Source organism: Melanerpes formicivorus, unplaced genomic scaffold (assembly GCF_026170545.1).
Source record: "Melanerpes formicivorus ecotype bairdi unplaced genomic scaffold, bMelFor1.0.p_v2 SCAF_11, whole genome shotgun sequence".
In the NCBI taxonomy this organism is placed as follows: domain Eukaryota; kingdom Metazoa; phylum Chordata; class Aves; order Piciformes; family Picidae; genus Melanerpes; species Melanerpes formicivorus.
In genome coordinates, this window is record NW_027142363.1 from 15,337,296 (window position 1) to 15,358,412 (window position 21,117).

General features: G+C 38.2%; 1 protein-coding gene across 1 annotated transcript in view; it reads left to right on the forward strand.

Annotated features, from left to right (window-relative positions):
- Positions 1-516: 516 nt before the first annotated feature.
- EPHA6 (EPH receptor A6) overlaps positions 517-21,117 on the forward strand; it is a 255,468-nt gene continuing 234,867 nt past the window's right edge. The window contains exons 1-2 of the mRNA XM_068144634.1: positions 517-596; positions 8,968-9,303. Of these exons, the coding sequence (XP_068000735.1) occupies positions 584-596; positions 8,968-9,303 (349 nt within the window). The 5' untranslated portion in view covers positions 517-583. The remainder of the gene's footprint in view (positions 597-8,967; positions 9,304-21,117) is intronic.

Here is a 21,117-nt window from a genome sequence, read left to right on the forward strand (position 1 = left end):
GGGACTGTAGACAAGTCAGACTCATCTATAAGTATATAAAGATGTCATCTTTGTCTCATCAGGATGTCTCGAGGGTAAACATATTAAGCATTACAATACTGAAGCCATAGAAATAGCTTTGGTGGATGGAACCAACATAAATCATAGATAATGTGCTTATGTTTAGTAACTGTAGCAATGTTGTCTGGATAGTTTCAGGTAGCAGTAAGGACTCTGTAAATTTGAAAACTGTATCTTGTAATGATATCCTATTACATGCCAAGGACAGATTATTTTTATCTTTTTTTAGTCCACATACCAAAACAAAAACTGTGAAGAACTGTATGATTGAAATGGCAAATATATCTGGGCTGGAAAGGAAAGTGCATTATGACTTCGAGGATCAGATTTTACTTATATCTAAAACTTGCTTCTATTAAACTTATTTTCTTGTTTTACAGCTTGCAGGCCTGGATTCTATAAAGCATTTGCTGGAAATGTGAAGTGCTCCAAGTGCCCTCCACACAGTTCAACTTACATAGAAGCAACATCTATCTGTCAGTGTGAGAAAGGTTACTTCAGAGCTGAGAAGGATCCACCAACTATGGCATGTACCCGTAAGTCTGATCAGTACCAGTGTCTTCAGTTCTCTTCTCCTGTGCCTCATTTATTTGTTTTTGCATTTAAAAAACACAAACTACATGAGTTTGTACATTTTGTGACAAATTTCATTCTAGAACATTCTGTGCTACAGCTGTCCTCTTCGTAATACAATGTATATTTTTATATATTTTGCTATTTAATGTCTTGGGCAGTGGGATCTCCAAACACCACCATATCTTACTTACAAAGTATATTTACAGGGTGTGTTATTCAGCTGTGTGTATTACATTCCACATATGAAGACAGTTAAATGATTTAAGCAGAGATCTAACATTTCCAATACAGTGATTCAAACTGGAAATAAAGGTTCTGAGATCTGCAGTTTCCCACAAATGGGATTCTGTGGCAGACTAGCCAGGGACTCACGACTTGCTCCTCTCTATGGTATCTTCCCAAATGCTGTGACTACAATTCAAGTTTCCCTTGGCTTGGAAAGGGCTAGGGGTGCTCTCTCTTGTGTGCTCCATCACTGGGCTGTAGTCTTTCCATGGCTCTTCTGGGATTCAGTTCTCTTGGAGCTTTCTCCTTTCTCTCCTTTGGTCCAGGTGCCAGGCCTGGGTGTAGTCATTGTCTGTTAGGATAGGTTCTTCAGTTGCTACTTGGGCAGCATTTACCTCTTGTCTCTTTTGTAGTAAGAACAAGGTATAGTTGGTCTGCTAGTGCAGGCCCTTCAGCTGCTACTCTGGCAGCATTTGGCTCTTGTTGCTTGCTGAGTAAGAACAAGGCAAGTTGCCTGCCTTCTTTGGTTTAAATACTGTCCCAAGACAATTAATGCCCTGACAACTGGGCCCATAGGATGGGGCATATCCAAACATGGCTAGGGATACACACAGTTCACAGCTGTGTCACAAAGTTAATTACACATGCTATGTGTTTATCTGGACCCCAGGAAGTGTCCAGGTTTGCACATCCACAGGTGCTCACAAGGTTAATTACAGATGCTGTACATTTGCCTGGACCATCTGGACCCCAGGAACTGTCCAGGTTAGCACATTCACAAGTGCATAACCCATTGTCTGGGCTAGGGCATGTTTTGGGGTTTGACCTTTCAGGACACTGTTAAGAGAATGCTTAAAAAATCAACATGTTAAATGCATGAAGTGTTTTAATAGACTAAGTATACAAAAAGCTTAAGAGGTAAAACAATAAACCCAAAGCACTGTTACAACAACCATCAGTGTACTGTCATCATTTTGGTATGTTTACACCATGCAAGACAGAATCATGTAAAAATAACTGAGCTGACAGAATTGAACTACTAACACTACTACTAGCACAACTGAACTGCCTCTTGTGCTGATGTTAGTCTCCCCAGATGTTAGTATACTGGGAAAATTGGGAATATACCAGATTATTTGGAGCTGATCACAAAAGCATAGTAATCCTGAAGCCATTACATAGACCAAGACATTACTCATCTACTACATGTGAATAATGGTTACTAAAATTGGCTTTCCTCAGATCCAAGGCACTTAGCAGAAAGCTGTCTAATCTAACCACAGAGTTTACAGGGGGCAAGGATAAGTGCCAGCCTCCAGGTACTTAAGGCACATAGGGTTCAGAGAGGCAGCCCAATCAAACACACACCATGTGCTGTCAGTTCACTTCAGAGCAAGACAGCATCGACCTATCTTTTATGCACAGAATATGTGAGGGGATAAACAATGTTGTTCCAGACTCCTCAAAAGAAAATAGCAATTACAAATAATTCCACTTAAATGAGTGCCCCTGGCACAGGCCATTAAAAAATTACACACAGAACTAGCACATCTTCTGTGCTCTTGACAATTTCATGCTTAGAAAGCCTGTTTCAGTCATGTGTTATGCAGATGTGGTTCCATATTATTTATACCATTGATTTTTCATCTCCAGAAGACAGCTTTTCTCAGAAAAATTATTCATAGATGGCATTATGTTTCCATAATTATCTATAAGTGCACAGCTTTAAGCCTTACTGCCCATTGGTATCCATAAGGTGAGGAGGAGCATGCGATCCCTGTGGCATCAGGTACCTTCAACACACAGATGTTTTCCAAACAAAAGCAGAGTGTAGAGAGCTGCTTTGGCCAAAAAACTGTCACGGGAGGACAGGCTGTTAGACCTCTCCATTCGTGCTGAGGATGTCAGCCTGAGTGACTGAGTGGGTGGAAACAGGGAAGAAATCAACCACAGTAGAGGTACCAATGCCTCATTTCACCCTGACTTGGAAGAAATATGAAATAAAGGAGAAAGTGAACTACATTTTAGTTTCTGCCTTGCTCTAGGTTTAGTGCCACCCTGCATTGTCTCTTATTTAGCCTAGATTGCAAGGTGTGAGTATTTCATTTACTGTAACAGCAGATGCATTCATCTTATATCTAATGATAATTATTTCATTAATTGTCAGCTCTGCATATGACACTGAGACTCTTGTTGGGCAGACTATGCTCTTATCTTGCTCTTATCTTCTTGTACATCAGTAGTAACGAAAAGTCTGCAGGCCAATTTATTCACCAAGTGGTATCTTTAGCCCCAATGTTTTCAGATTATGCTCTTAGTTATTGAAATTAGGTTTCTGTAATAAATGCAAGCTCACTGCCTTTGGTGGGTCTGTACAGATGTGACTAATTTAAATGTAATAAACAAAGATACGGATATGAGTGGCTTAGATTGTCCCTTCTAAATTGTCATGCTTTACTGTAGTAAAAGAAGTTGATTGTTTTGTTGTGTTTTTTGTTGTTTTTTTTTTTCCCAATGGGGGGCAGTTTCACTAAATAGAGAGGAAAGGCTGTTCAGTAAGAAAATACCCTTTCCACAGAACCACTTTTGGGGCAGATCTGCATTTTGGGTGTTCATTTGGCAATTTGAATCTTGAGATGTGATGTAAGAGATTAGAAATTTTTCTTACAGCTTTTTTAATGAGAATTGTTCTTGAATGAACCACAGAATGAATAATGAATCCCCTTTAAAAAATAATTCATGTTCAAAGTTTGGACAAACAGCATTTGTACCTATTTTATTTGATTCCCCAAGTCCTGAAAAGCAATATGCCTGCAATAGGTAGTTATTTTATTCTCTCTTTTCATTCCTGTATAGGGTTAGACAGTGTGTCTCACTCTAGAATTTTTCCTCAGTACTGGAAAACTTGCATATGCAGCATTATGGAAAGGAAGGATTTTGATTTAAGAGGCTATGAAATTAAGAGTTTGGCTTCAAGCATCCACTTTTTTCAAGATGAGCTTCAAACCTAATTTCATTCATTCTATGAAAGAGCATACACTCTGCTTTTCAAACATTGTACAGTTGTACAGTTTTACTCCACGTAACTGTAAAAGCACAGTGTGCACAAAGAGAAAAGCATATGGAAATCTAATTTTAATAAGACAAATGAAAATGTTATTAGGATATATTGTTAATCTCTTTCACCTAGCTTTTTTTCATTTGTTTTGCACTTGGTATCAATCTCTTACTGCAGCTCTTTCTCCTTCTTGTATTTCTTTGTCCCATGCAACTACTCTGTCAGTGATCTCTGTGTACACAGTGAGTGACAAATAGCGTCATATCTAATCCCCTATCTGATTACTCTCTGCATAAAGTGTAACATTCATCACTATAATGTAATTGGATACATTGGCTTATATTTGGGATCTGAATCAGAATGCATCCATTTTCATGTTATGCGCTACAAAAAAATTGAACTCAATAAAGTTATGCTTTGTTCAATAATCTTTGCCACAAACTATAGCCTGTGTTTTTAAGAATCAATACAGTATTCTAGCAGCAAAACAAAGCAACAAACTTTAAGCCTTTGACTCTACTGCCTCTATAGTTATTTATATATATATATTTGTTTGTGATTAATCATTGCATTCAGACTTAGGAGTATTGTTCTGCAGTCACTGGCTTCCATTCTTCCTGCCTGCCTCACAGAAAGAGAGTAAACGATTCTGAAAAGGAAAAAATATAATACAACATTGCACATCATGATATAACTTATCTCTGCTGTGTATATATGTATATAAAAAAAGCAGTATGTATATAAAAAAGCAAACAAAAATGGTACAGGAAGATGTTTATTCTGAGTATTCTCAGAAGACAATGGCTACTTTTTGCCCTTCTTTGTAAATTCAATAGTCAAAATAACACGCACTTCTAAGAGTCCAATAGTCAGTAATGGACAGTACAGCTTTTTCCAGACAGTCATTGCTCTGTAGTGTTTAAAATACTGCACTGCCCTCACTGAAGGTCTGCAGCATTGAATTTGCTCATCTCTCCTTCCATAAAGGTCAAAATGCACTGTGCAGGAGAGAATATGCAAACCAAGATGAGGTGCAAATCATTGCATGAGGCTTTGCTGCTTTTGGAGTTGCCCTGCTACTCTGTGAGACACCAATGCCAGTCCACTCCACAGAGAATGTAGAAATACTTTTTACATTGTAAATGAAGCAGAAGACATTGCTCACATTTGAGCTGTGTTTCAGCTAAGAAATAGAATAGCTGCATGTCTTTTAATTCTTATCCATCAGAATCGTGTTTTACTCTTCTGCATAAAATCCAAAGTCATGAAATTTGCTATGAGGAAAGGATCCGTCATTTTCACCAATGTATCTGTTTTCCCTAAAAAGTCCCTGAGAGCTTCGCACACAGATATCTCCTGAAGGGTTATTGCTGCCAAGTTTTTCCAGTGTGTCAAATAATCTGTGTAATGTACAAATGATAACAAAACAATCAGGCCACATTCATAAAAGCCCAGTGACACACAGCTTAGATGAATCTGAGGAACAGAATTAATTGTCTATCTTTGTTCCAAGTTCTAAATCTTAGTAAATGATTCACTGCTTGTCATTATAGCTTAATATTTCCATGAAATCAGTTTAACTGGCATAATTTAACAGCAATTAAAAAGCTATTTAATTGTCATGCAAATTGGCATGAGGAGCCTCGAGTATGAAGTGTGTCTGAGTTCTTTTGCAGTGTTTGCAGGCGGACAGCCATATACTTTAAGACACTTCTAACATAATTGATAATCTTCTCTCTTTTCATTGAAATGTGATGTATAATAATTCATATTTTCTCTTACAACTGAAGATTAAATCCCTAGTCATGAATTTAACAACCTTCACTTTCTAGCACAAATAAAAGTGTATTTTATCTAATGTATTGGGGGTTTTTGCTGATGCCACTTATATACAGTACAAGAAAAATCTGATAGATTAACATTGACAAAACTAGACAAAACTCTGCTATTGCCCAGATTCACCTTAATTCCTGTTTCAGCCTGTGAAAATTGATGAAGTAACATTAAAAACACTGAGCTTTAATGACCTATTGTCATAATAGCTATAATTTATAGAAGAACCTGGCAGGGGGGTTGGACTGGATGATCTTTTAAGGTCCCTTCCAACCCCTAATGTTCTGTGCTCCTGTAATAAATTTGGGCCAGTTTTAAAACATTGGCTCCGAGTCTTTGAGCAATTACACAGATGTTTAGTTTTAAGTGCCTGAATATTACCAATTATTTCAAGGGGATTACTGATCTGCTTAAAGTTATGCACATATGTCAGTACGATTAAGGCTCATCCTCAATATTGCTAAAACTTTTCATTGGTTTTAGCAGTGGGAATTTGTTAAGACCAGTCATTATTTAATTCTCACAGCATGTTTAGAGGAAACATAATTATTCCTGCTTTCTGCACATAAATACTAAGATCTGAATCTGAAGTAATCTTTGCTAGTTTTAGCTTATTCCAGTCTTGGGACTGTTTTTCACACTAGATAGAACCATCAACCCCATGGGAAGTGTAAGGATTTGTAAATTTGAGAGACTCTAAAATTATAGAGGCTTTTGCACCACATCAGCATCTTCAAGATTCTTCCTTGTCTGTGTTTTCCACACCACTGGGAAATTATATATGAATACAATAACTCTTTGTTAACAAATTACATTTATAAATACTTGCATATTTTTGTTTGAAGACCAGCAGCTAACTCATCACTTACTTTAGGGCACAAATCATCTAAATGAAAACATAGTCTCCATCATTTAAAGTTAAAAATACCAGAAAGAAAAAAAAAAACACAACTCCCAACATTCAACTACTCTTCACAGAAAACCTTAATGTTTATTAGTTCACATTGTCTTTCCCACACCCTACAAACTTTTTCCCTTTTATGAGCTTCCAACTGCTATACCCACATTTATGGAACATAAGTAAACAAAAAGCATCCTTTAAAAGTTGGTGAATAGTGGCTTTTATTCTTCTGCATTTATACTGCCTCTTTCTATCATTACAGTTAGTATTCACTCTTGCTGACATGTGTAGGTGTTGTAGTATAGATACAATAGAATAGATCTATAATTTACTAGTAAAATGTGATATAGTAATATTTTCTGTTACAGATAAGTATTCAGTGCTGTAATAATTCCAGATCTTAAGAAAAAATAAATGGAATTGAATTATTAGGAAAAGAAAAGGGGGTTGGGATTTGGGGTTTGAAGTTGTTTTTTTTTTTGGTTGGTTTTGGTTGTGAGTTTTTTTTCCCCCTGAGATTTGAGATTGTAATTTATGCAGGAAATCTTAGGGGGATATATCCCTTTTTCCATCCTAACACAAAGTTTTGGTCACCATTTTTGCCCAAGTTTTATGCTACAAATTTTAGATCTGGAATTTACAAGACTGTAAATTTATATAGTTGTTTGTTTCTTTAGTTCTTCTCTCACTGTCCTAAAATTTTTATAAAGGTTATGATATTTTAATTATCTGACTCTTAGATTTGCTGTGCCACTCAATTTGTTGGGTGAAATACACTCTGTGTAAGAATTGGCTGATGCCATTTGTAAATGTTTCACGTAGTCTTTCAGCCCTGTTAAGAGGCCCAGAAGTAATGAAAAGCTCATTCAAAGCTGAAACAGAGCTTAATCAAAACTTTATACATAAGTGTTGTTGGCAGGTTGTATAAATCAAGAAAGCTGCAAAGCAGGCTGAAAATTTTCAAAGTTCTGCTAACCATTGGTGAAGTAAACCAAGTGCACTGTGATTTTGTGTTGAGACCTGGGAATACAGTGCTTACTCAACTCATTCAGCTCAGAACCCCCCAGAGATCACTAGCTGAATTTACCACAGTCATCTTTAATGTATCAAGACCTTGCACTTTGCCAAATGTTTCTTCCATACTTTTTATGGTCATGTCTTGGCCTTACATGCAAATAATTTTTGAAAATCACACAAGTGCTTGGTTGAAATATGTTATGGAAGAATAATACAGTAAGAAACGGAGATAAGATTTTTCAGCCTTCCTTGAACAATTTCTGCCTTCCCTTCACCCCATCACTAATTTGTCAGACTATGGAAGCTGATACACAAAGCCTCAGATGATTTACACATGATCCTACACAGTAGACTAGCATAACAGCTTAGAACTTTGGTCATACCTTGACTGTAGTGAAGCTAATCTCAATGATGGTCTCTGGAGGCCCCTTCCAGCCCCTACCATCTGTGATTCTGTGAGATCAATGCAAAATAGATCACTTTAGGCTGACAGTATACAGAGAGCTTTACTACCTGCTTGCTAGCTGAGATTTCCTATGCTCTGCCTGCAGCTATTATCTTTGCAACCCTCTCCACAGTCTTCAAGAATGATTTTTTTTCTGCTTTGCAGCCATCCTTTTAGACCTTTAACTTGCAAAGTTATTGTCTTCATTGTTACACTGATGCTTGTTAGGTGCCAGGTGGGAAAGAAAAACCCTGTAAACCTTCTCCTGTACCTAGTAGTAATGGCCTGTAGTCACCTAATCAGTTAATGAACAGCAGCAAGGAAATCCCTAGAGAGTGAAGGATGAAAACAAATAACTGACACTAATACAACCAATTCTAAAGCTGCTATTTATTATACAACTTGAGTCTTATAAAACATCAAAGATGTTTCAGGAAAATATCAGAAAAGTCTACATTACTAGACATACAAGTAAAAAATAAATTTTGTGGTTGAAACTCTCCCTCAGTATCTCACAGGGTCAAGAGATACCTATTATAAATTGTGTGATCGAGTCTAGATTTGACATTCCCAAGTAATTTTTATGTTGACTTAAGTAATACCTGAATTAATTCTGATTTATTCAGATTATTCAGCATTTCATGATCTAACCCATTAATTCTTCTTGCTTAATTTTCAAAGACTGTAAGTGTTTACATAAATTTTAATTTTGGCATTGAATTTGTTATGAAACATAACCCTTTTAGCTTCTATTTGCATGTAATTGCCTGAAGACAAATGAACTTTTTGATGTTGATTTTTTTTCTCCAAGATAAACAATTGTCACTTAGCAGGCTTTCTCCTTCCCTGCAGGGCCACCTTCTGCTCCAAGGAATGTGATTTTTACCATTAATGAAACAGCTCTCTTGTTGGAATGGAGCCCTCCAAGTGACACTGGAGGAAGGAAAGATCTCACTTACAGTGTCATCTGTAAGAAATGTGGATCAGACACCAGCCAGTGTGAGATTTGCGGGGGAGGGATCCGTTTCATCCCCAGGCATACAGGTCTCATCAACTCCTCTGTGACAGTGCTTGACTTTGTGTCACACGTGAACTACACCTTTGAAATAGAAGCCATGAATGGAGTCTCACAGCTGAGTTTCTCTCCCAAGCAGTTCACAGCTATCACAGTTACCACAGACCAAGATGGTAAGTCCCAACATTGCATGGCTGTTATGGGGGCCTTGTCATCTATGCACTTATTAGGGGGATTGTTTTATTATTTGGAAGTCCTGGTCAGCAATTTAGGATGTTTTGCAGATTAAATGTTTTTAAGTGCCTTTGGTGAGGACTTAGAGGTTCCCCTGATGAGGACATTAAATGCTTTCGGCAGTTGGCCCATGACTCCATTATGCAGGGTACAAAAACATAGCCTGCTCTTTAAATGCAAGTTTTAACTACCTGAGACTAACTATGTAAGTAGTTGATCAGAACTGGAGTCTGTGTCTGGTTCTTTGGTTCTTTTCCAAGTCTTTCTTTATGATTTCAGTTTTGAAAGAATAAAACACTGCAGGTTAGGACAGTTTCAAAATTTACAGGCAAAATCAAAGTGAAGATGCTTCCCTTAGGATACATTTTTCATAGTATTAATACAGTATTCTGCACTGTAAGATATTTCAATGTCTGTACAAGCCATTTCTTTAGGTGAGGTATCCTAATAGATTTCTTTTTTTGTTCCCTTAATTGTCTGCTTTGCCTTATTGGTTTCGAGCTTGCTCTTCCCCCATTGTAGTTCAAATGGTCAACCTTTATGAGAAACATGGGAAACTAACAGAGCTCTGCATCTTTATTTGTTTCTGCAGCTTTCTCTGACTATGCCAGGAAAGAGCATCATAGGTTACCAGCAAAGCAATCTATATAGCAGCATTATCTTCTGGCTTGTGTTACTGTAGATGAGAAGGTTATTTAAAAATTATCCCTTGCTGACATTTGTTCCAGAAGTGTTTTTCACCCACTGTGCTGTGACATTGTAACTGCAACTGAAGTGTTTTGTGTAGAACAGGAACTAAACTATCAAAACCACTGTTTTGAGTAGAAGACCTTTGATAATATGAAAGTATTTAGTAACAGTGCTAATGTTCAGGAGGATGCTGTTATGCTCCAATTGTAGGAAGACCCTAGGTTCTTTCACTGATCAGCATAGCAAAAATTTGCTTACCTGTGTGTCTGGGACAAGCAGTTCTGTTGATGAGTAAGTAATGACTTGTTTGCCTTTGGGCATAGAAAAATTAACAGCTCGCTGTGATGATGATCATGATAATGACAATGATGGTAATACTAATAATATTCATTAAAATGGATTAGAAGAAGCAGGAAAACTACTCCCTGTTCATGTGATGATGGTTACAGAAGAGCTAATTATATACGATGCCTAATGATCTATGCCTTGCACTGAGAATTGCCTTAAGCTCTTAGGCTATGCATCATGTTGTGAACCTGTATCTCTCTTTTCCTTTCTTATTAAAGGAAAAAGCCATGGTGCAAGAAACGTCCCTTATGCATACTTATTTTTTGATGTTTTGGTACAGGGTACTAAATGCAAGTCACCAAGCATGCACAGGTGGAATTCACCAGAGATATGGTTAGGTTTTAAACTATGAGCTGTGTGAGCACAGCTTGTCATATGTATTTATATGGTGAGCTTTTAAAACAATAATGGCTTTTGCTGTTGGCTGTTCCTGGTTTAAGACTACAGATTTTCACTGCAGTTTACTCAAAACAGGGAAAAAAAAACAATGTTTGGGTATTTTGTGACATGCTGACAGTAAACTCTAGAATGTAGACTGCTTGTGTTCCCTGTAATAATTCCTACATGACTAAAAATGCTGTCTTTAAATTTATTTGGATATAAAGAGACAGCTTTACAGGATAAAGCATTGTAATAAATGAAGCAGAGGCATCTATAAAATGTACTTATAAATACAAAACCCTTTTTGTATTTGTAGGCTTAGAAACTGCGTAGTTATATAAAATCATAAGCACATTCACTGTATATTTAGAAGTAAAAAAGAGAAGGATAATATATAAAATATGGAGAAAATTAATGGTGTTTTCATTGATGGAAACTGTGAGGACAATAAACATTTTTTGTGAGTTGCTTTTAATCATAAATACAAAGTGATACAGAAAAAAACTGGTATTTCTAACCTCAGAAAAGGTAGCTGTGGAACTAAAGCTTCAGAACATTGCAGAGATTTTATTAATGTTTATAGATCAAATTTAAGTTCTCAGATAAAATGAATGACCTTTTGAATTCGATTAATGACCTTTTGAATTTTTACTATTAGACAGCTATTAGTAAACAATTTACACTTCTGCATTAGCCCCATTTACCAAAAAAAAACCAACCTAAATAATCACCCTTATATTGCATTTTGTTTTCTATCTGTACCACCAAATAGTAAACCCACTGTTCCAATCTTTCCTTATCATCTTAATTATACTGAAATGGACAGTATTTATTGCAGGTTTGTGCACATGCTCCTATAAAACAGTCCAGTTCTGGGCCCCTCAGTTTAGGGAAGATGTTGAGTTGCTGGAAGGTGTTCAGAGAAGGGCAACAAAGCTGGGGAGAGGTTTGTGGCACAGCCCTGTGAGGAGAGGCTGAGGGAGCTGGGGCTGTTTAGCCTGGACAGGAGGAGGCTCAGGGGTGACTGTACTGCTCTCTACCACTACCTGAAGGGAGGTTGTAACCAGGTGGGGGTTGGTCTGTTCTCCCAGGCAACCAGCACCAGAACAAGAGGACACAGTCTCAAGCTGTGCCAGGGGAGGTTTAGGCTGGGTGTTAGGAAGATATTCTTCCCAGAAAGAGTAATTTGCCATTGGAATGTGCTGCCCAGGGAGGTGGTGGAGTCACCATCACTGGAGGTGTTGAAGAAGAGACCGGGAGAGGCACTTGGTGCCATGGTTTAGTTGATTAAATGGTGTTGGGTGATGGGTTGGGCTTGATGTTGAAAGTCTTTTCCAACCTGGTTAATTCTATTCAAAGATCCAAGATCATACACATGATGTGGCAACATATCAAAAATGTCTTAGTGTGTAGGACTGCATTACCAGAAGTCCAGTCATAATGGTTTAAAATGTGGGTGCTTTTTCCCCACAAGATCTATAATAAATTGTACCTACACATCATCTATATTCCATGTTCATGCTACCTTTCTATATATAATCTTTTCATATATTCTATTTCAATGCTTTTGCTGTACACACTGTGTGAAGTGCTATACCTCTTTATAAACATGTAAATTGTTTTTTTCAGCTGTTACACTTTTGTTAAGAATAAGAACAGTATCTTCAGCTGTTGTAAATCCAGACCATTCTGTTAACTACAATAATTTACAGTAGCTGAGGAGCTAGCATTTTATTTTCTTTAAGCATATTGGATGTACTTGCCCCTAGTGGCCCCTTCTTTTAGATGGCTTATGTGAAATTAACAGATTTTTCTTTTCACTAGCAAAATGATTAGCTCATTCTTCAGGGTTTTTTCTCTCTTTTTGGTGAAGATATGTTTGTTGGTATCCCTAGACACTGAAGAATTGTATTCTACCACAGTTAGTGAGAACATCAAAGAGGGAGAATATTTGCTAGCAGCAGAAGTGAACTAATTCAAATGTGATTAAGGCTCATCATTATGCACAGAGCTCTAGCACAGCTAATATTCAAATCTTAACTGCCTTCTAATGCAATCATCAGTATCAACAAGATTAAGTATACTGCTCAGCTGTAACAATGACAAGCAGACTAAAGGAAAGTAACACTTTGGAAAGGCCTTGTAAAGAGCACCCCACAAATCTTCCTATGATCTGATGACTGAAGCATTACCAAACTTGAAAAAATACTGGGGGAAAAAAGTTATTGGCATTAACATAAGTCATAAAATTAGCTTGGTATCATTCATGACTTTTTTAGTTATTAATGTTATGTAAGTATTCATAAATTCGCTCTCTCTGGTTTTCTCTTTTCTTTCTGGGCTTCATAAGGAACCAAAGTTTGTGTGCTCACACTGTCTGTCAAATCCTGTGAAGAACTGTGAAGCTATTAGCCCATATGAATTTGATAACAGGGAAAAAGGATCATAGATATTGTGTTCTCTCAACATAAGTGTGGCAAGTAACCACTTAGCCATCAAGCTGTTGATTTGGTCTACAAGTTGAAAAGCAAGGTTCAGCTATGTAAGGCTTGCCTACTGGATGCCAGCTGGCTGACTACTTCACTTGTCTGTTGGCTACTTGTTAAGGCAACTGTATATAGAGTTTCTCTATAACCGCAGCATATGCTGTGCCTTGGTCAGCAAGTGTGGCAAACACACAAGAATGGGATGTGTTACGAAGTGTAGATTGTGCAGATGGAGAGATTAGGCAGGTAAGCTGCCAGTCTTGTCTAACTTTGTTTAAAAATGTTTTGAGCTATCAAAGAAAAAAAAAACAAAACAGGGGTTTTTTGGACAAGTTTAGGGGTTTGGTTATTTTTGTTTTGGTGGTGTTTCATGGTGGGTTTTTTTGTGGTTGTTGTTGGTTTTGTTTGGGTGTTTTTGGTGGTGGTGGGTTTTAGGGTTTTTTTTTGGTAAGTGTGTAAAATCATTTGTTACTGTACCCACATGACAAACTGGAAAGTCTGGACCTGAGGGGTGGACCATTCACTGGATAAGGAATTGGCTGTAAACACTCAGAAAATTGCAGTCAATGGCTCAATGTCTATATGGACACCAGTGACAAGTGACATCCCTCAGGAGTCAGTACTGGGACTACTGCTGTTTAAGATCTTTGTCAACCATATGGGCAGTGGGATTGAGCACACCCTCAGCAAGTCTGAGGATGACACCAAAATGTGTGGTCCATTTGACAAGCAGGAGGGAAGGGATGCCATCCAGAGGGACTTGGACAGGTTGGCTTACTTGGACAGGTTGAACTCACCTCTCAAGCCACCCTCATGGAGTTGAACAAGGCCAAGTGCAAGGTCCTACACCTGCGTGAGGGCAATCCCAAACACAAGCATAGGCTAGGTGAGGAGTAGCTTGAGAGCTGTCTTGAAGAGAGGGACTTTGGGGTGTCAGTTGATGCAAACCTCAACATGATCTGGCAATATGCACTTGCAGCCCAGAATGCAAACCATGATCTGGGCTGCATCAAAAGAAATGTGACCAGCAGGATAAGGGAGGTGGTTCTGCTCTACTACTCTGCTCTCATGAGACCTCACCTGGAGTATTGCATCAAGTTTTGATGCCCCCAGTATAAGAGGGACATTGAAGATGATCAGAGGGCTAGACACCTTCTCTATGGGGACTGGCTGAGAGAGTTAGGGTTGTTCAACCTGAAGAAAAGAAGGCTCCAGTGACCTTCCAATCACTCCAGACCTTCCAGGGGGCCTACAAGAAATCTAGGAAGGGACTTTTTGCAAGGGTTTGTATGACAAGAGGGAATGGATTGAAGCTTGATAAGGGTAGATTTAGACCAGATGTTAGAAAGAAGTTATTCACAGTGGGGGTGGTGAGACACTTGAACAGGTTGCCCAGGTGAGGCCGTGAATGCCCCCTCCCTGGAGGTGTCCATGTTGGATGAGGCCCTGAGTGACCTAGTCTAGTGGAAAGTGTCCCTGCCCATGGCAGGGATTTTGGAGCTAGGTGATCTTTAAGGTCCCTTCCAACTTAAACCATCCTGTGAATCTATGAAAATAATCCCTGCTTTAAGGTCAGATAAATGAACAGATAACAAGATTCTGCTCAGAAAAGGATTTAACCAAAGTGCCTGTTGAAGGAGAAACATTAGCACATATTCTTTCCCAAATCACTGCTAAATTAATTTGGAAACAACTGAAAAGATTTTGGTTCTTTTCTCCTCAAAAAAATTCTTGTTGAAAAATGTTTAATAGTCCTGTTGCTTGGAAAAGTGTCTGGATGCCTTTTCTTTATGAGATTGAGAAAGTTTTATACAGCAGTAAATGTGCTGAGTATAAAGTAACTGTACTCAATTGACTTTAAATCATTGTGTGAAGAAGCAGAGAAATATATGCTGAATTGCAGTTTATGTTTCTCTTATGACTAATGGAAGCAAGAGGCACCCCACTATATATAACTTTCTTAGCATGCATTAGGATCTGCGTTGCCCAAAGAAAATTCAGAACTACTGAAGCTTTTTCATGCATAATTAAAGTAGTATATAATGAATAATTAAGCAAAACAGAACTTAACACAATAGTTTCTGTTTCCAGATAATAGTCTGCATAGACATTCACTCAGTGGGTATTCATATGTTCTATTCCTTGAGAACAGATGAGTTTTTAACATTGCACTGTGCAGAGTGGAAGAAGAGTCATGAGACATAGCCCAAGTACATCATTCTACCAAGAGTGGCCTGCTCTGTTTCAGTTCACCGTTTCAACTCCACCACTGATGAGTGAGGCTTTGTAGCTGTTGTGTTTCTCTGAATTAATAATCTCCTTATCTTATGATCTGCATCTTCACTGAATCATGTCCCTGCTGTACAACTCCATGCTGGCAGCACCCACCTCACCTGTTGCCTGAATGTCCCAGAGCAGTGACCTGCCCTAAAATCAGAGTCCAGACATGTGGCTCCACAGACATCATTCCAATTGTGGACTCCTTCTGCAAGTCTTTTCTTCCTTGGTGGAAAGTTTACACTCCTGCCACTGCCTCCTGGGAATCTCATTTTCTCCCTCCTCAGTTCTTCATTTTGTCTGTGGTCTCCATGACATAAAAGACCTGATACCAATGGGCAAAGTCTGAGGCATGAGTCTTTACTCTGTCTAGGCACAGGCTTTATTGCTGCGTTAAAGACCTGTCTACTTTTGCTGTGTCTGTCTAGTTTTGGCAGCCTGTGACTACCTGAGGTTCTCAGAGAGGCTCAGAAGCTGGCAGGTTTCCTTTGCCCATTTTGTGTGGGCCACTGGTAAATATATTCTAGGTGGTTTTTCCTAATCTGATGGGATACTCTTGACAGTGTCTGAAAGGTATTGCCTTTCATCTAATTCTTTTTTCCAAGTAACTTATGGCCAGTTCATTATTCCTAGTACAGGTGGCTCCTCAGACTTATTTGTAGCCTAGTGTGGATGTTTGTAGCAACAACAACCTCTCTTCTCTCTCTTAGAGCTATGGGAATTGAGGAACACATGGATGGATTTCAGTGTCCCTTTGGAGGAATAGACATGACAGTATCACCATGAAATAATGGTATATAGCATTGCAATAACAATGCAGATGTTGTGAATTGTAAAGTGCCTCAACCAATTATCAGAAAAGCTTCTCAGTGACAGTGCCAGGAGAATTTAACAGGATTAATTCTTCTGGCTGATGTCAGTATACTTTCAGGATGCTCACTGAGGTGGCAAGGATGTTCCTCGTTCACTCATCCTAAATTGTAGCATAGCATAGTAACATCTGGCATTCACCCTAATCAAAAGTTAACTTTCCATTTTTTTCCTCTGAGACTCAAAACTCTACAGATGTGATTGTCCTTTGTAACTTTAAATTCAAGAAAGCTTCTCTTTTCATAATGACATGGAGGCCCTTTGAACTGCCTTTCAAACTGTTTATGTTAATGGAATAGCTGTTTCTAATCACTGATTGTCACAATGGAACAGCAGGTCATCCAAAAACCTGTTATGAAACAACCATTGTCATATATTGCCTGAGCTCAAGCTGCATGAAAGAAAGAGCAGGAAATTTTCATTGATAACAATGAGAAATTTATGACATCTGTTTAACTGACACTGTATCGACAGTTCTACCAAACACTGCATTGTCATGGGAGCAGTGCTGAACAGTGCTGTTGATGGGGGGGAAAAAGTGAAGATAAATATCAAATTGTTTTTACTGGCTAGGAATAGTCTGTAAACATCAATACTGAATGCAGTTTGAAGACAGGAAGAGAGATTACTAACAACAGCAAAAAGTTTGAGATATGTGCTCCCTATGTTGTCACTTCTGAACAATACATTTAAATGATACATTTTTAAGAAAGGTAATTCAGCATTATGTAGCTAATAGCCAGGTCAATGTGTTAAACTATATGAATGTATATGCATGTTCATGTCAGCGTGTGTATTAATTAAGCACTTACAGCTGGAAAGAAAGCCACAAGGCAAGAAACGTTAAACCTCGGTTCTCAGACTTGTTCAACTAACATCCTCTGTTCTCCAGGAACAGAACATTTTGTATGCTCTTCATCCATCATAATTCAAAGTTTTGAGTCAAGGTGTTAGTTGTTACGCACAGATTTCATCTGCTACCCTGTAGATTTAGACTACATTGTGCTAGTGTTTCTTGGCATGTAGCCCTGATTGTTAACCATCGGTGGGAACTGGCTTTTGAAACAATCTTTAGTTATATTGTGAAGGTTTTTGAAGTACATTTTCTTTAATAAATATGGTCTTTTTCGTTCTGGTAGATATTAATGTTCAGTCTTTAATGCAGAAAAAGTCAATCTAGTTCAATTTATTTTCATCTCTCATTCTTCAGTATCATCCATTAAGCTGGTCAGACTATGCATAGCTTTAACATAAGTTTCTTCAATATGGGGAGAACAAAATGGAATTCTAGTTTGAAGGAGGAGAAAAGGTTAATCAATACTGCAAATTATTTTTCCCATAGTATACTTAATCAATGTGTTTCTTTCACCTTTTATAACAGTTTCTCTCATTGCATTGCACACTATTATTTATAACCACTGGCAATTTATCTGTGATGTGTTTTCATCAAGCTTCTCAATGAAGGTGTAGTCACTGAAATATGTTCTAATGCTGCAACATTTGTATGGTTAATAATAATAGTTAATTTCAGTATGTCAAAGGGACATTTGTGGAGAAAAATGTAAAATGGTAATTACAAATAAAGAGGCAGGTATGAGGCACTTGGGTAAGAAATATATTTTTCCCTTTTTTTCCTATTGTAGGTAGTAACTGTGAAGGGCATTCAGCACTTAAGTCCTCTAAGAAGGTTTACTCATCAACTTTGCTACAACAACAACGTCAAATAAGCTTATTGCTGCTACCTGCACACCAGTCAGCTAAGAATTGATTTAAGATAATCAAATACATTCCAATTAACTGCAGCCTCTCACAATGAATAATACACAGTTAGAAGAATCATTCCAGTCAAGGTAGAGTGCAAGTTACTTCAACTATAAACTGGTAACTTAAGTAATTAGAAACTTCTGCCACAGATTTCAATTAATCAACTTCCAAAATCCTTCAGAGTTACTTTAGGAACCTTCTGTTGTCAAAGATTACCTAAACATTTCTGAAAGCTATTTAATTATTTGTTTTTTTAACAAAAAAAACAAAGGCAACTGAGGTGTTCCCAGTATATGAGAAGCGAAATTAAAACTTCTGTTGCACTCTTGGCAAGAGGAATGATTTTGGTCAATGGCAGTAAAGGAAGACATACATCACAGATAGTCAGTCTGAAATAAATTGTGTTTTTAGATGTTGTGACTTTCACGCAAACCTTTAGGGAGTGTGTTCAAAATGAAGGACACGGTAAATTACAAACCAATTTTGCTGATGTTTGCTATGGGGTCTTTAAAGCAATTAGATTGGCAGCAGGTAGCTCTGATTTATTTGCTTCTTAAAATATAGTTTCTTCATTATACTCAATAACCCTTCCACTTCCACTTCTGTGACTCTTCTATATGCATTTGGCTTAAGCTCACAATTTGGAAAGAGGTGGGGTTTTTCCATGTGCAATAATGACATTGAGGTGTGCATACGGGAATAAGGTTTAGAGTGGGCTCAATATTACATAGTTTCCTAAGCTTCTGAAGTCTATTTATTTTACAGTTCTATTAACTTCAATATAATATTTCTAATTACATGTTTTCACCTCTTTCTGCCTGGACGAACAACAGGAGATCTGTTTATTATTCTCAGATTTGCTGGTGATACAAAACTGGAAGGAATGGCTGATGCACCAGAAGACTGTAATGCCATTCAGCGTGACCTGGACAGGCTGGATAGCTGGACAGAGGTGAACCTCAGGAAGTAGAACAAGGGCAAGTGTGCAGTTCTGCACATGGGGAGGAATAACTCCATGCATTAGTAAAGGTTAGGGGTTGACGTGCTGGAAAGCACTTCTGTGGAGAAGGATCTGTTGGATAACAAGTTCACAATGAGCCAGCAATGTGCCCCTGTGGACAAGAAGGCCAACAACATTGTCAGGGATTAACTCCACTTCTTTTTTACCTTCCCCTTTTCTCCACTGGTAGGAGAGTAAAAAAAAAGAAAGTGGAGAGCTTTAGTTGAGTCACACGAAATGATTTACCACTCTGCTGCACAGATATCACATGTTACACCAAAAGAGAAACGGGAAAGGGAATAAAAAGGAAAAACATACCCACCACATGGGGGAGGGGGCGAAAACAAACACAAAAACCCAACAAAAACCAAAAGAAAGCCCAGCCCCCGCATCTTGCAATTGTTATTCCAGCAGCACCCATTTCCTGTCGTGTTGCCAGCATTGCTCAGAACAGCATCTGATATATCATGCGGCTCAAACCATTACATTCTCCACCTCTCATCCTACACTGTCCTGCACCATGCTCAACAGCAATTAACATCATACACTATACATAATTTACTGTGTATTCTCACCCAAAGTGAGATAATTTTGTGGTACACATTAAATTTCTCTGTCTTCCTGCATTACCCACTAGGTGCATCCTGGTTCTTGGGCAAAAGCAATCCTATGGATGGGTTTGCCTTTACCTGGAGCAGGGCTAACCCAGACCTTCTTCCCTAGGATATTCTTCATGTGTACCATGGGAACTTTATCACCTTCTACAGCACGTGGCAGTTTGGATTGGGCAGGACTGGCCCAATTAATAGATCCTCTGGTGTTAAGTAGCCAAGTTGCTATGTGCTAAACATGCATCCCAGTTTTTGAAGATCCCTCCTCCCATTGCTTTCAGAATGGGTTTTAGTAGGCAGTTGCAACATTCAACCTTCCCAGCAGCTAGTGCATGGTAAGGGTTGTGATACACCCACTTGATGCCATGTTTCTTAGCTCCAGTGTCTATAAGGGTGTTTCACAAATGACTCCCATGATCTGATTCAATTAAATTTCTGAGGTACTGTGTTGTCACAGGACTTGTGTTTCAAGGCCTAGGATGGTGATTCGAGCAGCTGCAGAAGCCACCCCAGCCCCCAGCCAGCCCAGCAGAAAAAAGACCAACACCCCATACCTGGAAACTGAAAGCAGCAACTGGAACAGGAAGCTACAATCTGAACCCCAAGCCCCATGATACTTTGCTCCAGCCACCACTTTCATTTTGAAGCTGGCCCAGGACAGTATGGTATTGAATATCAGCAGTATATTCAACTCAAACCATCAGTGAGATGCTTAATGGAAACTGGCTTGTTTAACAAGCTGAGCCATTTCTTAATCAATAAAATTCACTGGAAGGATAACATTTATTTGAGAAAGATGAGGGGTCACATTATCTTGTACCCTGGAATAGTGTGGAATAGAGTGGAACAGCTGTGGAAGCAAATGATTTCAGCACAATGTGCTGCATGAGTACTTCTGATCCCTTGATGTAAGTTGAGAAGGCCAAAACTGAGAGCTTTATACTCTTATCTTTCTTGCTAGGTGGCAAGTGTTTTGACCAGATTTTTCTGTTTCCTAAAGCATTAATAAAATCACCTAATAGATTCGGGATTTTTTGCCTTTTTGCCTTTTCTTTTTTCTACCTAGAAACCCCTGCTGGTCTATTGAATTTGCTTAGGTACCTTTACAGTAATTAAATATAAAAAAGATTTAATAAGGTTAAATGTTATTACAGTACACTGTTCAAACTTCGTTATATGAAAACTTTCCATTATTCTGAATTAAAGCAATATGAGATAGTGCTTGCAGAAACAGCAGGATTTGCAACAGGAAGCAAGACCAGCACAATGTCATTGGCAGTAATACAAATACTTCAGATTTTAATAAAAGAAATTATTCATCCTCAA